General features: G+C 38.4%; 1 protein-coding gene across 1 annotated transcript in view; it reads right to left on the bottom strand.

Annotated features, from left to right (window-relative positions):
- FAR2 (fatty acyl CoA reductase 2) overlaps positions 1-13,254 on the bottom strand; it is a 66,456-nt gene extending 53,202 nt beyond the window's left edge. Inside the window, exon 1 of the mRNA XM_006866986.1 lies at positions 13,066-13,254. Within this exon, the coding sequence (XP_006867048.1) occupies positions 13,066-13,254 (189 nt within the window). The remainder of the gene's footprint in view (positions 1-13,065) is intronic.
- Positions 13,255-15,790: the final 2,536 nt, after the last annotated feature.

Raw genomic sequence — 15,790 nt, 5'->3', positions numbered from 1 at the left:
TTCAGCTCTTAGATCTCCTCATTTCTTCCATTTGCTTTAGCATCCTTATGCTGGAAAGCAAGTTTCAGTGTCTCTTCTGACATCCATTTGACCTTTTCCTTCTTTCTTGTCTTCTTAATGAGTTTTTGCTTTCTTCACTTATGATGTTCTTGGTGCCATCCCACAACTCTTCTGGTCTTCGATATTTAGTGTTTAATGTATCAAATCTGTTCTTCAGATTTTGTCTAAATTTAGGTGGGATATAGTCAAGGTCATATTTTGACTCTTGTGGACTTGTTTTCATTATCTTCAGCTTCAGTTTGAATTTGCATATGAGTAATTGATGGTCTGTTCCACAGTCTGCCCCGACCTTGTTTTCACTGATGATATGGAGCTTTTCCATCTTCTCTTTCCACAGATGTAGTAAATTTGATTTCTATGTATTCCATTTGGTGAGGTCCATGTGTATAGTTATCTCTTATGCTGTCTAAAGAAGCTATTTGAAATGAACAAATCATTGGTTTTGCAGAATTGTTTCATGTGTTCTCCAGAATCATTTCTATCACCAAGGCCATATTTTCCAACTACTCATCCTTCCTCTTTGCTCTCAACCTTTGCATACCAATCACCAGTAATGACCAATACATCTTGATTGCATGTTTGATCAATTTCCGATTGAAGAAGTTGGTGGAATTCTTCTATTTCATCCTTACTGGCTTTAGTGGTTGGTGCATAAATTTGAATAATAGTGATCCTAACAAAATATTAATCTTTAAATGTTGCCATAGGATAAGCACTCAACTTCAAGGTTAGTTTCATCCACAAGGTTGGTGGTTCAAACTCATCAGCTGCTCCTCAGAAACCCTATACAGGGTCGCTAAGAGTTGGAACCAACTGGATGGCACTTAACAACAACTAACAACAATATCCCAAATAGAATGCTTGATGTAAGATCAGCAGTGGACTGTGAACCACAAGGTCATCAGTTCAAACTCACCAGCTGCTCCTCTAAAATCCTATGTAGTGCTGCTGTGAGTCGGAACCACCTTGATGGCACTTAACAACAACAACAACATTAAGCCAGTGGTTCTGGGATTTGGGAGTCCTAGTGAGTTAATACAAGGGGACTTAAAAAAACTCATGGAAAGATTAATTGAAACAATAATGAATTTTCCCCCACAAACTTTTGAAGCCCCTCTAACGTTTGGCTGCTAGCTAGAAAGTTAGTGGTTTGAAGTTTACCTAGAAGCAGTTCAGAAGAAAGGCCCAGTGCTCTATTTCTGAGAAATCTGCTACAGAAAACCCTATGGAGTGAAGCTCTACTCTGATACACTTGGGTTGTCATGAGTCAGAATTGACTCATTGGCAACTGATTTTAGGCTTTAAAGTCACAAAGAGACTTGCATTGGAATCATCAGTATGCATGTTAAAAGTGTGGCCCCATTTCAAACTCACAGAATACAAAATTACTGGGGCATACCCAGGACTTTCATTTACAATAACTTCCCTAGTTGATTGTATCATAAACACAAAGGAGAACTTCTCTAGTTGGAATTCAGTTAACATGATCAATTGTTTATACCTCGTTTTCTTTGATAATTGCCCAGGACATTCTCCACATCACTGGTTTTCAAACTGTGTGTCCATTAGAAAAATCTGGGAACCTGGTTATCATTAATTTTCTTATACTAACTCCAGAGATGCTGACTCAGGAGGTTTGATGGATAGTCCAGAAAGTTGATTTCTTAACTAACTTTCCAGGTAGGTATGATACAGGTAGTCTAGGGGCCGTACTGGGAGTCCTGGTGTGGCACTGTGGGCCAATGCTCTGGACTGAACAGTCGATTTGAACTGCAAGATGTTGTGCTATAGGAGAGGCACTGGACTGCTAATCTCAAGGTTGGTGGTTCAAACCTACCAGCTGATTCCTGGAAACGATATACAGGGTTTCAATGAGTTTAAACTGACTTGAAGGCACTTAACAGCAACAAGGGGCTATACTTGGAGAAACATTGACTTTGAAGATACACGTCCATTCTTAAAGTCAGGCCTTAAATTCCCCCCTCTAGTTTCTAAATTACTTGAGCTGTGTTCATTTCTTAATGCTTAATGGTACTTACTTCTTTGAAATCAAGTTATTCTGAATTGAAATTAATCCTATAACAACAGAATCATAAACAGGAGCTTGGTTTCTGAGATTGTTTTCTTAGCAACTCTTTTGTGTCAGTAAGATGTAAGATAGCTACTGCTAACAGTGGACTCAAAATGCTTCCTTGTGTTGCCTGTATTAACTGCCAACAGGAGCTGGGAGAGCCCAGAGCAGACCCTCTTCTATTATAAGAAAAATGATGTTGTTGTTGGTAAGTGCCGTCAAGTTGGTTCCAACTCATAGCAACCCTGTATAGGGTTTCCAAGGAGTGGCTGGTGGGTTTGAACTTGCAACTTTATGGTTGGTAGTCCAGTCCAAGACACCAATGAAATAAGACAGAATAAGCAAATGAATCCTGGTTAGACACCTGCTTTTCTGAAAGTGTTCTTTGCTAATGTGACTCATTCATTAAAAGTAAACAGAAAATAAATGGAATAAGAAAAAGTAAAGAATAAAAATATACAGTAAAATCTGCAAAAGCTGGAACCTACATAAGATAGAAGCCTATCAGAGAAGGAAAGCTCAAATATTTTGATTGAAATAAGTCATGGGCAAGTAATAAGACTCCATTCACTTTGTCAAAAATGGGAAAAACTTGCAAGATGGGAAAAACAAGGCAGTTCTGTCAAGTTCTGGTTCTCACAGGTTTTCCCATACTCTCAAACATTTCATTGAAGACCAACCACTAAATAACTTAATATATTGTTTTAAATTTAAAAAACGTATCATATTTCTTCTCATTGCATAAACTCATAATGTTTATTTAGTGGCATAAGCCTGAGAGGGTAAAGAGATTTTGCTGTGGCTACAGACATATTGCATTCAATAAACCTGCTGCAAGAGACCTCGTTAAAGTGTTAAAGAGCTAAGAGGTCAGTTTGAGGATTAAGGTGCACCTGACCCAAGCCATGATATTTACAATTGCCTCATATGCATGTGAAACATGGACAATGAATAAGGAAGACTGTAGAAGAATCAATGCATTTGAATTCTGGTGTTAGAGAAGAATATTGCAAGTACCACGGACTGCCAGAAGAACAAATAAATCTGTCTAGGAAGAAATACAGCAAGAACGCTCATAGAAACTAAGATATTGAAACTTCACTTCTGGTTGTCACATTATCAGGAAGGACCAATTCCTGGAGGATATTATGCTTGGTAAAGTGGAGGGTCAATGTAAAAATGGAAGACCCTCAAAAAGAAGGATTGAGGCAGTAGCAGCAACAATGGGCTCAAACATAACAATTGTAAGATGACGCAATACTGGGCAGTGTTTCATTCTGTTGTGCATAATGTCATGATGAGTCTGAAACAACTAAACAGCTCCTAACAACAACAGCATGACTATAGAAGTCATGCCCACAAAGTTTCTTGAAACCAAACAATTTCTCTTCGAAATTTCTCTTTCTGCTGAGTTTTATTAGGGGTGCAATGTTTCTCTCTTGCCTTTGAACTGTAAGTAACCAATGTCATAAATAGAATTGTCTTTCATATTTAGAAACAAATTAAAGAGAGGCAAATATTTGCTTAAGAAATGTCAAATTAAGGGAACACTCCCAAACTTTCTAAGGGAAATGTTTTATATTATATATAGATTATGTTGTGTGCATGTATATATATATATATATATATATGGAGCTCTGGTAGTGTAGCGGTTACGAATCAGGCTGCAAACCACAAGGTCAGCAGTTCAAAACTACTAGCTGTTCTGCGGGAGAAAGATGAGGCTTTCAGCTCCCATAAAGACTTACAGCCTCAGAAACCCTGTACAGGGTCACTATGAGTCAGAACCGACTCCACAGCACATAACAACAACAATATATATAACTCTCTCTCTCTCTCTCTCTCTATCTATCTATCTATAGAGAGTTACATATTATTGCTTACATTCTAAAGCATTTGGTTTTTTGGAAGGTTTTAAAATTTAAGGCTTTAGAATGTACAATGGGATCTCTAACTCCATTTTCAGTCGTGACAAATTCAGCCTTCATTGAGTCCATTCCTAGTGTGGCGCTGAGGGATAATGCGCTGGGCCACAAGGTTGGTTTGAACCACAAGGTCAGCGGTTCAAACTCACCAGCTGCTCCTTAGAAACCCTAAACAGGGTCGCTCTGAGCTGGAACTGATTGGATAGCACCTAACACCACCAACATTAATCAGCAATGTGAAAAGTCTTGAAGGCAGAGTATGTTTAAAAGCAGATTACAATTTCCCTGGCCAGTCTTGCCCTCAGGGAACATGCTTGGGTGTGCCCATAATGATTCACATTGGTGTAGCCAGGATCCTGGACTCTTGGTGTGGTGCTGTAGGATCAGCACTGGACTGCGAACCACAAGATGTGCAGTTCAAACCCACTAACTGCTCCTCGAAAACCCTATAGAGGGTCGCTTTTGAGTTGGAACCGACTTGATGAAATTTAGCAAAAATAAGCCAGTATCCTGGAGTCCTGCTGTTGTGCTGTAGATAAGCAACCGACAGCTAACCTCAAGGTTAGTGGTTCAAACCCACCAGTCACTCCTTGGAAACCCTATACAGGGTCTCTATGATTTGCAGCCCTGGTGTGGCACTGCAGGATATGTACTGGACTGCTCACTGCAAGGTTGGTGGTTCAAACCCACCAGCTGTCCTTTGGAAACCCTATACCGAGTTGCTATTAGTTGGACCCAACTCAACAGCACACAACAACAGCCATTGTCCTGGGGCTGTAGGGTAAGCACTGGACTGCTAAATGCAAGGTTGGAGATTCAAATCCACCAGCAGTTCCTTGGGAACCCTACAAAGGGTCGTTATGAGTTGGAACTGACTTGATGGCACTTAAAAAGTGTGATGAGGGCTCCTGATATGGGCCTCTAGGATAAGCACTGGACCACTAACTGCAAGGTCAACAGTTCAAATCCATTAGCTGCTCTCAGAAACACTATACAGGATCACTATGAGTTAGAACCAACTTGCAACTTGGTGGCAAACAACAACAGTGTGACTGAGACTGTATGGTCATCCATCAAATCCTGACCATCAAGTAACCAGTTGGTCAAAGAACTCCAGGACCAGTCCTGTAAACTTTTAATTTGCAAATGTGTGTACATCCAGTCAGGGTCCTATCCCAGGTTCTGTAGTCCCGCTGGTGACAGTGACGAATCTATCTCCTGCTGATAGTGATTTTGTGACAATTCCTTGCTTGTCATGCTGATAAGTCACCCTCATCTGATGATTTGTTTTTGTATTGTCTTTGTCCTGTTAAAGTTTAATAACAAGGTGTAGGGGCTTTTTTTCCTAAAACAGTTACCAGCTCAAAGTGAAAATATCACCTCCCAGTTGCTGTCTTTCAATGATCATAGAAATGTGTCTTGCTCTCATTAATAACACGATTTCAGCAACTGGGGAAGCATTTCCTCCGCTTGAGAGTCTTAGTTCTTTATTCAGTTTAGCAAGGCCTTTGCTTCCAATATATTATGTAGTCTGAATAACCTAACAACATTTGCTTAATATTTCATTCTGAAAAAATAAAACAGCTAGTCCCTTAAACTAAAGGGCAGTTTCTGTGTAATACTCGGTTGTCATGCTCACCCTTCAGCCATTTATCAGATCCCTGCTTGTGGTGTTCTGATGGTAGATGAAAGGACGAGTAAGAGGGCAGGTGAACAAGAACAAATATGAGAGGCTTCAAAACGTTACTAGAAAAATGTAATTATAAGGTAAGGAAAAATTTCCATTAACTTTGGGAAGCCTTTTCATACATCACAGCCATCACAGGAAAGGATCTCAAAGTGAAAGGGAGTATGTAAATTTATCACACATTTTAAGAGTGCTGAATGAAAGCAAATCAATGGATTCTTTAAACACAAAAGACCTGGGAAGAAAGGTTATAATCTGAGTTAAGAACAATTAAACACAAATTAGTACATGTAAATCAATGCAAAAATTACCATAGTCAATGTGCAGATTTATGTAATGTTAGAACTTTGTTAGATCACTAATAATTCCCATAAAATATAAAGTTTAACTAAGAAATTGGCATTGCATTGCTGTCATTGTATAATACTGTTTAGTTGGTTCTGACTCATAAAGACCCTGTATAGGGTTTCCAAGAGTTCTGGTGTGGTGCAGTGGGCTGATGCAATGGACTGCAAGGTCGCTTTAAACCACAAGGTCGGTGATTTGAGCTCATCAGTCTGCTCCTTGGAAACTCTTTATTGGGTTGCTATGAGTTGGAACTGACCCAACAGCACTTACTACCACCACCAACATAGGGTTTCCAAAGAGTGTATGGTGGCTTTGGACCACCCATCTAGTGGTTTGCAGTCCAGAGCTTATCCTACAGCACTATGCCAGGACTCTGGTATTGGTTTAGCAAGGGCAGTTTCTTGAACTAAAAATGATTATCATTTTGGATAGGACTCTGAAGTAGCATTGTGTTCTGGTGCAGTTATCAAGCCTTCATACGTAACAGCGGTGCCAGAGAGGTTGTTTAAAAAGCAACAAACACAAACAAACATGTTCTAACCGTAGACTTTCTGATTCAACAGTGACTGGTGGGTTGCAACTGCTGACCTTTCAGTTAACAGCCGAGTGCTTAACCACTGCACCATTATGGCTCCTGAGTAATGCTTACAGGATGCAGTTTCCTAGGGAAGATGAGTCATCCAGATAAGAGATCTCCACTCAAATGCTATTGTCATTTCCTTGGCACAGATTACATAACAGTGGATAGATGATACATTTCTGGGCTTAATTTCTCACCTGTGAGGTAGCAGTAAGGCAGACCACAGAGATCTATGAGGATTAAGTATGGTAATGAAATCAGATCCTGGTTCTTAGTAGGTTCTTAGTCATAGTGATTCCTTTTCCCCTTCTACATACAACATTACTCCATTACCAAAAACTCCTAAAGAGAAAGCTACTTTACCCATGTGAGTGTTTGTGTGTGTGTGTGTGTATGGGGTATGTGGCCACTCCAAAGTTCCTGGTTATCTCTGCATCCAGGTTTCACTAAGAACCATTCTAGAGTCATTGGAATGTGTATGGGCAACTCAATGCTTTTCGAAGAAAAACACTTGATGTGATTGAAAGAAATATAAAATGAAGGAAAGAAATTGGACATGAGAATGACTGAATCAGCCAGCATGGAAAGAGTAGAAAGGAAAAGAAAAGGATTGAAAAAAATTAATTGCTTCTGTTTCTGCATCCTAGGCCTACTATATCCCCAGAAGTCAAGTATTAAAAACGGCTCATATGAGAGAGGTTGAAAATATTTCAGCAGACCTGAGTTAAGTAACTGTCAAACTGAAGACCAGTTAGAATCTTAACAGTGTGTCTTTGTTAATTGTAGGGCATTTGACACCTGGTAAGATTGCATCTCTTATAGTTATCCCAAGTTCATAGAAATGTATTGCTTTATTGAAGGAGTGATAGTAGTGTAGTAGGTTAAGTATTGATCTACTAACAGCAAGGACATCAGTTTGAATCCACCAGCTGCTCTACAGTAGAAAGATGATGTAGTCTGTTCCCGTAAAGATTTACAGTTTAGGAACCCTATGGAGCAGTTCAATTCAGGATCGCTATGACTCAGAATCAACTAACTCAATGTCAGTGGCTTTGGTTTGGCTGATTTTTGTGAAATAATAAAATTCTTGGGGAAAACAAAACAAAAAAATAAGGCAAAATTGGCTGTGGGAGTTTAACATCAATCAATCATAGATTTATATTTGGAAGTAGATTTGCATGGGATGGCCTGTACCAAGCATCAAAATACTTTCTTTGAAAATTAACAAGAACTTCTATGTAAATGAAACTTAATCTATTGGGTGCCAAATCTTCCATCACCCTCCACAATATCAGATCACTGGCCTTTGATTTGCAGGTGCATGTTACTTAGTTCAAATACAATTCATTCATGAAATGCATTGGCTTACTTCTTATCAATGATAGTTTCACAAGAGAATACAATAAACTATTCTATAAAATGTTACTATCTTCTGTTGTCTTAAATCTTAAACTTAATCATGGTCAGTGAACTGGCCCCACATGATTTATTACCCCAGTGTGTGTCTCCACATAATTTATTACCCAAAGATCTCCAGGGTATTTCTAAGTTGACATTCCTCAGGACAACAGAGGACTTATTGAGTAATCCACATTCTTCCAAAGAAGTTCACTTGAGGTATCCAGTACAACTTGCCAGACTCTCTCTTTGTTTATAAATCCATTTACTGACTAACATCATTCAAAATATTACCTCGCTGGAAACCTTGGATTTTGTTTAGTTATTACATACTGTAGGATCAGCACTGGACTGCTAACCACAAGGTGGCAGTTCAAACCCATCACATGCTCCTTGAAAATCCTATACCAGGTGGCTATGAGTTGGAACAGATTCAACAGCATTTAATAACAACATAGCTTACTATGAATAACTTCACCATTTTTGATCTCCTCTCAATGGAACATTTTAAAATTCTGTGCTCACCATCCATCATAATGAGGTGCAATGTTGTTGTTAAGTGGTGCTGAGTTGGTTTCAACTTATAGAGACCCTGTATAGGGTTTCCAAGGCTAAATCTTTGCAGTAGGAGAAAGTGTCATCTTTCTTCCTCTGAGCAGCTTGTGGGCTCAACCTGCTGACAGAGTGGTTTGCAGTCCTATTGCTTATCCTGCAGAACCACTACATTCTCTTTCCAGATGAGAAACTTGTTGTTACTCTTAAATAATTTTATCTACTTGGGGATTCAGTTTCCAGATATGATTTGGATAATTGTCTTTGTGATCTTTTCTTAAGGAATTGTTTGGAGTAGATGATTACTGACTTAAGATCCCTTAATGGACATACATGGGACCTGATAGATATAAAAAACAAACAAACACATCATTGTGGTCCTGCCGTTTGCCATTGAGTCAATTCTGACTCATTAACTACTCTAAATGACAAAGTAGAAGGGCTCTGTTGGGTTTCCTATGCTGTAAGTCTGTAGGAGCAGATTGCCATGTCGTCCTTCCCAAAGAGTAACTGGGGCTTTTGAACCACTGAACTGTTTTTCAGTTAGCACTAAGGAACCTCAATATACTGTTAACATTTCTTTGAATTTCACCAATTGATGGTTTTGGCATTGTAGGATAAGCACTGGGCTGCTAACCAAAAGGTCTGCAGTTCAAACCCACCGGTTGGTTGCTCTTTGGAAACCCTATGAATCAGAACTGACACAACAGCATTTAACAACAACAACGTCTCTTATAGTGGGGGAAGAATGTTGACTTTCTAGGCAAAGCCATATTCAAGACAGAAAATCGGCAAATAATTTAGGTAAACTCATGAGTGACTATTATTTTTGCTAACATGGAAAGTTGGTTAGTTAATGATTGCATGAACACATTTTTCGTAAGTGAGAGACTAAGGAGCCAGGAAGGAACCCTGAGGCCTACAGTTGAACAGCTTTAGTTTGTGGTGAGCACATTCACACTCCAACCCATATGATCTAGCTTATTTCCTAAAATTCACTTCACTTTTTGTGGAAAAACAAAGCAAAACTAGAAGATAATTTTTGAAAAATAATGCAGAATACATGAATTCATATGTTTAAGAAAAAACAGTCAAATTATTTAATTTTTAGAAATAGTTTCAAAATTGCATGTGAACTGAATTTATACCTGGTGACGTAATTTTGGAAATCTATGCTTACTTTGCTACCTTAGTTATTTACTATTTGTTAAGTGCCATTGAGTTGATCCCAACTCAGAGCGACTTGAGGAGCAGTTAGTTGGTGGGTTTAACCTGCAGACTTTGTGGTTGGCAGTCCAGTGCTAGTCCTACAGAACCACCTCAGGAGTCCATTTACTATTTACAAAGTGCTATTATTATTTCCACTCTAAAAGTAAAGCCTGTTCATTGTCATTATATTTGGAAAAGTAGAAGATTACTGTTCTTATTTTTTTACTATTAAAAAATGTTTTTTCCCTCACATGAAAGCCAAATATGTTCACTACAATTGCAATGTGAGAATTTGGAAATGGTGAAAAGTAAAATTAGTCCTATAACACATCAACATTTCGGTCCATTAATGAAGATAATACTGAATAGGGTTATAGCTCTATCAGTTTTAGGGTCTTGTTCTTAAGGACTTTTAGTTACCTTATATATATCTTTTAACTAAATATATCAGAGGCATTTCTTTGTGTCATTTAATATGTTTTAAAACATGGTTTTTATTGCCTGCATACTATTTTAATATATGTAGATATAATTGTTTAGTAATTTTGATTGTTTCTAGTTATATATACTCCTGATGTGGCACTGTGGACAAATGCGCTGGACTGCAAAACCAGTTTGAACCACAAGGTCAGAGGCTCAGGCTCAACAGCCGCTCTTTGGAAACCCTATACAGGGTTGCTATGGGTCAGAACTGACTTGACAGCACTTAACAACAGTGTTACATTACTATTAAAATGTCCAAGTGAGTGTTTGTATTTTTTAATGTTAACCAAGACTTGCAAAAGCTCTGTTCTAGAAGATGGGGGTGCTCATTTCAATCTGCATGGACTCGATGCCTAGTAACTGTTGTAGAATGATGTGTCCTCTGTTATTTTATACTTTTTTTGGGGTTAGAATTTTGAGGGAAAGGTACACGTTAATTATTTCAAATGTGGAATATTCCAACCAACTTTCCAATTCATGGTTATTGCTTAAGGGAATATGCTCATAAAACTTTCAACTCCTAATAATTCTGTCTTACTTTCTGCTTTCCTAATTTGACAATCAGGGAGACTAGAAGCATTCTATGTTTGGCAAACAAATATCAATTTCTCAAATATTTTGAGTTTGTAAAAAACAGCACATTTTCTCCAAAATTCTTTTCCCTGTAACATTTAGATCTAAGGCCTTTTCATTGTCATTACTTTAATGTGTTACATTGCTTGATGCCTAAAAAACAACAGTAATCAAAGAATCCTACTGCCTTCTAATTGATTCTGACAGCTGTTTTGGACTGCTCCATTGGGTCTCAGAGGCTGTAAAATGTTTACCAGAGCAGAAAGCCTTATCTTTTCTTCTCTGAGCAGCTGCTTAACCCACTGTGCCACCATGGCTCTGCTTGACATCTGTTGCTGTTATGTTGTTAAATGCCTTTGAGTCTATTCCAACTCATAGTGACCCAGTATAGGGTTTCTGAGGAGCTGTTGATGAGCCTGAACCGCCGACCTTGTAGTTCAAACGGCTTTGCAGTCTGGAGCATTAACCCACAGCGCCACACCAGGACTCTATAAGTGATGTAAGGCATGAAAAATCCTTTGAACACTGTCATATAGTACGCTTCCAGTAAATAATAGCTATTTTTATAATTTGTGCCACTGCTGTGTAAGGCTGTGAGATACCAGAGAGTTTTCTGATTCTCTTAATGGTGATTTGTATCAAAATCTGACCCAGCAGATAAATCTGACCATGAGTTTTACTGGATAGTTGATGATGTGCTGTGCTATCAGATATATAAGGAGTCTTAGTGGTGCTGTAGGCTAGGTGATTACACAGTCAGCAGTTCAAACCCACAAACCACTCTGTTCCCCTAGAGATTTACAGTCTAGAAAATTCTATATAAGGTTTCTATGAGTCGCAATTGATCCAGTGGTAGCGTGTTTTTTTTTTTTTTCTTTTTCTTTTATCATATATATGCCATTTGATGTTAACATTCTTAAACACTGGAAAGAAGACTTTGTAAAGACAGAAAATGATCCATTTAAGTTTGCCAAGCCATAGATGATCCTGTCCATTCTAAAGGGCACATTATGACCCAGATATTTACATTTTCTTATTCAAGTCTTAAAAATGGGAATACTAGGAGGTAGTTGTTATTTGTTCCATTTTAAACATTGGAAAACTGGAACTTAAGATGTAAAGTAATATTTTCAAGATCATATAACAAACTGACACACCACAATTTGAACCCAGATATGTTTGAGTACAAAGTCTAAATTGACTTCAAATTTATAAATTAAACCATGCGTAAATATGGATAGTATTTACTTTTAGAGGAGCAAGAAGATTAGATATTTATAAAATGGTAAGTCTAAGGTATATTTCATTAGCAGTGTTTTTACCTTATAAGGATTTATGAGATCATATAAATATACTATTAAGTAAGGTTGAGTCAGTAGCTACTCATAGCGATCCTGTATAGGGTTCCCTAGGAGTGACTGGTGAACTTGAACCGTGGACCTTGTGGTTCTAACCAATTTTGTAGTCCAGCTCAGTAACCCTCAGCACTACACCAGATGATGATCAAGTTTTCACAGATAAAATATATACTAGGTAAGCACTGTGACGCTTAGACTACTGAAAGTATTAATGCATGGTTACAAAGCAGTCCTATATGTCCATATGAAATGCAATAAAATGTAAATGATTTTTTGGGAAAAGAAAACCAACCCTTAAATCTGAACGAAAACTTGAGACTACTTTGAGTGAACTCTGACAGATTTCCATCTGAAGTTTTCCACTTTGGAAGTTTTACAGTTTTGTCACTTAAATAGTAATTTCCAGTATATAGATGATTTCCTCACTTACTCTAGATGGAATTCTGAGCACTGTTTCACCACTTATGGGGCAACATCACTGATACTGATGAGTATAATTTAATGTTGCTATCTGCTCTGGTAGTGTAGTGGTTACGAATCAGGCTACGAACCTCAGGGTGAGCAGTTCAAAACTACCAGCTGTTCCACAGGAGAAAGATGAGGCTTTCTGCTCCTGTAAAGATTTACAGCCTCAGAAACCCTGCACAGGGTCGCTATGAGTCGGAACTGACTCCACGGCACATAACAACAACATCTGGTGTTGTCTCCTTTCCTCTACCTGGTCCCCTACTTGCAGTTTAGGACTACAATAAACAACTGTAGTTAGGTCATCTTGCTCTAAAGCATTGTCCATCATGTAAGGCCCTTCCCATAAATCCTACCTTACTGTTTAGGATCTGGGAAAGTCTCTGCTGCAGGGTCTGGCCAGCCTTGGGTCTCATAAGGATGTAAATGACTTTCAGGTCAGGGCTGGTGCGAAACAGCTTCTCCATCAACACTTTGCCCATGAAGCCTGTGGCCCCTGTGATGAGAATGGACTTGCCACCATAGAAAGCTGAAATCACAGACATGATTCCTCCCTTTTTTTTTTATTATCTTCCAGAAAGAGGTTCCTGGAAAGAAAGAGAACAAAAAATTTCATTCTCAGAAGGACTGAAAAGTAAAGTCACTTAGACTGTATTGGGCATTTCCGGGAGTTTTACGGACAGAATAGCGATCAGAGAGAGTGAGCTCCAGCTTATTGGCAACAGGATTCATTTCAATCAATATTTATTGAGCTCAGCTGACATGCCAGGAACTGTGGGTAAAAAATAAGTAAGGCGTGGTTCTTGCTGTCAAGGAATTACCTATAGCTTCGTGGGAGAGATAGAAAAGGGGGGGGGGTGGTGAGTCAAAAATTGTCTGCATGCTGGCTCTAGAACTTATTTTAATCAACTTTTAGAAGACAAATACATCATTTTTGACATAATCGCCTTGCTTCTCAATACTTTGTCTATCTGTCAACGTGCTTTCATATTCCCTTCTTTAAAAAAATGTTTTAGGCTGAGCTGTGAGTCACGAAGGCACAGCTGTCTTCACTTCTTCATCAGAGGTTAACTTTCGTCCTTGAAAGGCTGCTTTAAGTGTACCAAACAGGTGAAAATCTAATGGAAGAAGATCAGGACTATAGGGAGGATATTTGAATACCTCAAAACAAGGTTTTTGCAGTGTCAACAGTGTGGCAGAGGCGTGGGGACGTGCACTGTCATGCAAGATCAGAATGCTCTTGGATAGGAGTCCTCTGCATTTAATCTGAAGTTTAGGCTTCAGTTCTTCAGTGAGACACTCACTGTAGCGAGCACTGTTGATTGTTGAACCTTTTACCTGATAGTGTCCCAATACTGACCCTTGAGAATCCCACAAAACTCTAAGCATCAATTTTCCAGCTGATGGTTGACTTTTGTTTCCATTCCATACTGTGCCATTTACTCTCAGGTTCATAGTGATGAATCCACATCTTGTCACTAGTAACGATTTTTTAAAGAAACTTTTACTTTCCTTCAAGTATCAGTCCATCCAAATGCTTCTGTTTATGCTTTTGCATGAGTTGTTTCGGTACTCATCTTGCACAAACTTTTTAAAACCCAAGTTTGTCATGGGTTATTTCATAGGCAGAGTCATGGCTGATTTGCAAATGATTTGCCACATCATCCCCTGTCACTCATCATTTCAACAGAATCATTTCATGTGCATGCTCAATGTCATCATCAGTGTTGGCTGTGGACAGGTGTTTTAATATAACTCAACATTGTATAAATATGAGGGAACTTCAAAGAGTTTTTGGAAAAATGGAATTAAAAGAGAGAGAAATTTTTCCATGAACTTTTCGAAGCCCACTTTTAGATGATTAAATATAATATGGGGGTTGCTGTGAGCCATCGAGTTGGTTCTGATTCATAGTGACCCTGTATTAGGTTTCTGAGGCTGTAAATCTTTATGGGAGCAGAAAGCCTCATCTTTCTCTCATGGAGTGCCTGGTAGATTTGAACTGCTGACCTAGTGGTTAGCAGCCCATCTTGTAAACCTACTATGCTACCAGAACTCCTTAAATATAATACAGTAAGTACAAAAGCAAAGGGAGAACATGGTGTGGTGAGAATCTGAGGAGTGGTTGGCTCTGAGTTGAAACTTGAAGGCAGAGAGAAGGGTGGGGTAAAAGTATAGAGGCAGAGGAACGAGTAAGAGCAAAGACCCTCAGGTGTGGTGCAGCAGGGGGGAAAGTTTATGGGAGAAATAAGAGATTCAGTGGCCTGGGGATGTAAATGATAAGGTTGGTAGTGGTTCTATACCTTTGAGACCAACATTTAGAAGAGCAATCAATTTCATTTGAAAAAAAGTCTCAAAGTTATTATTTCTGCTACAGTTCTCTGTTATAGAAAATATTTGAGCAAACAAGTTCTAGTTTTAATGTAGACCTATATTCATAACTCAAAAAGTAATTTTTGAACTTGAAATTTCATAGAATTCTTGTTAATGAATGAAATTCCCTGGCCTGCCCAGCCATTCCTGAATAAATATACTACTCCATCCCTTGAGCTCGAAATGCAGTGAGTGCTATCCTTTACACGTATGCTGCTCATAGGGCTAAAACATTGCAAAAGACGAGGTCAAAGTAGACCGAACAAGTGAGGCCACAGATCACAGTCTTTGCTCTGCCCCAGAACAGCATCTGTTTGCAATTAAATATCTAAACAAGATAATTGTAGACTGTTTCAAATGCTATGAAGTAAATAAAACAGAAATCACATCAAATTTGCAATGCAATTCACTGGATTTCAGTGAAATCTGGATTTCAAATCACATTAGCTATGTTTGACAAGTTCTTATTTAAATCATTTTTATTGATGCTTATGGAAAAATATTATTTTGAAGAACACATTCGAATCATGTGCAAAACAGTAAATAATGATACGTTTTTGTGATGTTATAGAATGTTACTCATATCACAAGCCATCCGTTGAATTTCCCAAGAATTAAACACTTGGAAAGAAATATTCTTAAATTTCTTTCCTTGAAGCTAAGAAAAGTTGTGTCATCACATTTGGCAGGCCATATAGTATCCTATTT

This window comes from Chrysochloris asiatica, unplaced genomic scaffold (genome assembly GCF_000296735.1).
Source record: "Chrysochloris asiatica unplaced genomic scaffold, ChrAsi1.0 scaffold00098, whole genome shotgun sequence".
Taxonomy (NCBI): domain Eukaryota; kingdom Metazoa; phylum Chordata; class Mammalia; order Afrosoricida; family Chrysochloridae; genus Chrysochloris; species Chrysochloris asiatica.
Note: the sequence above shows the minus strand (reverse complement) of the source record. Positions and strands in the feature narration are given on the sequence as shown.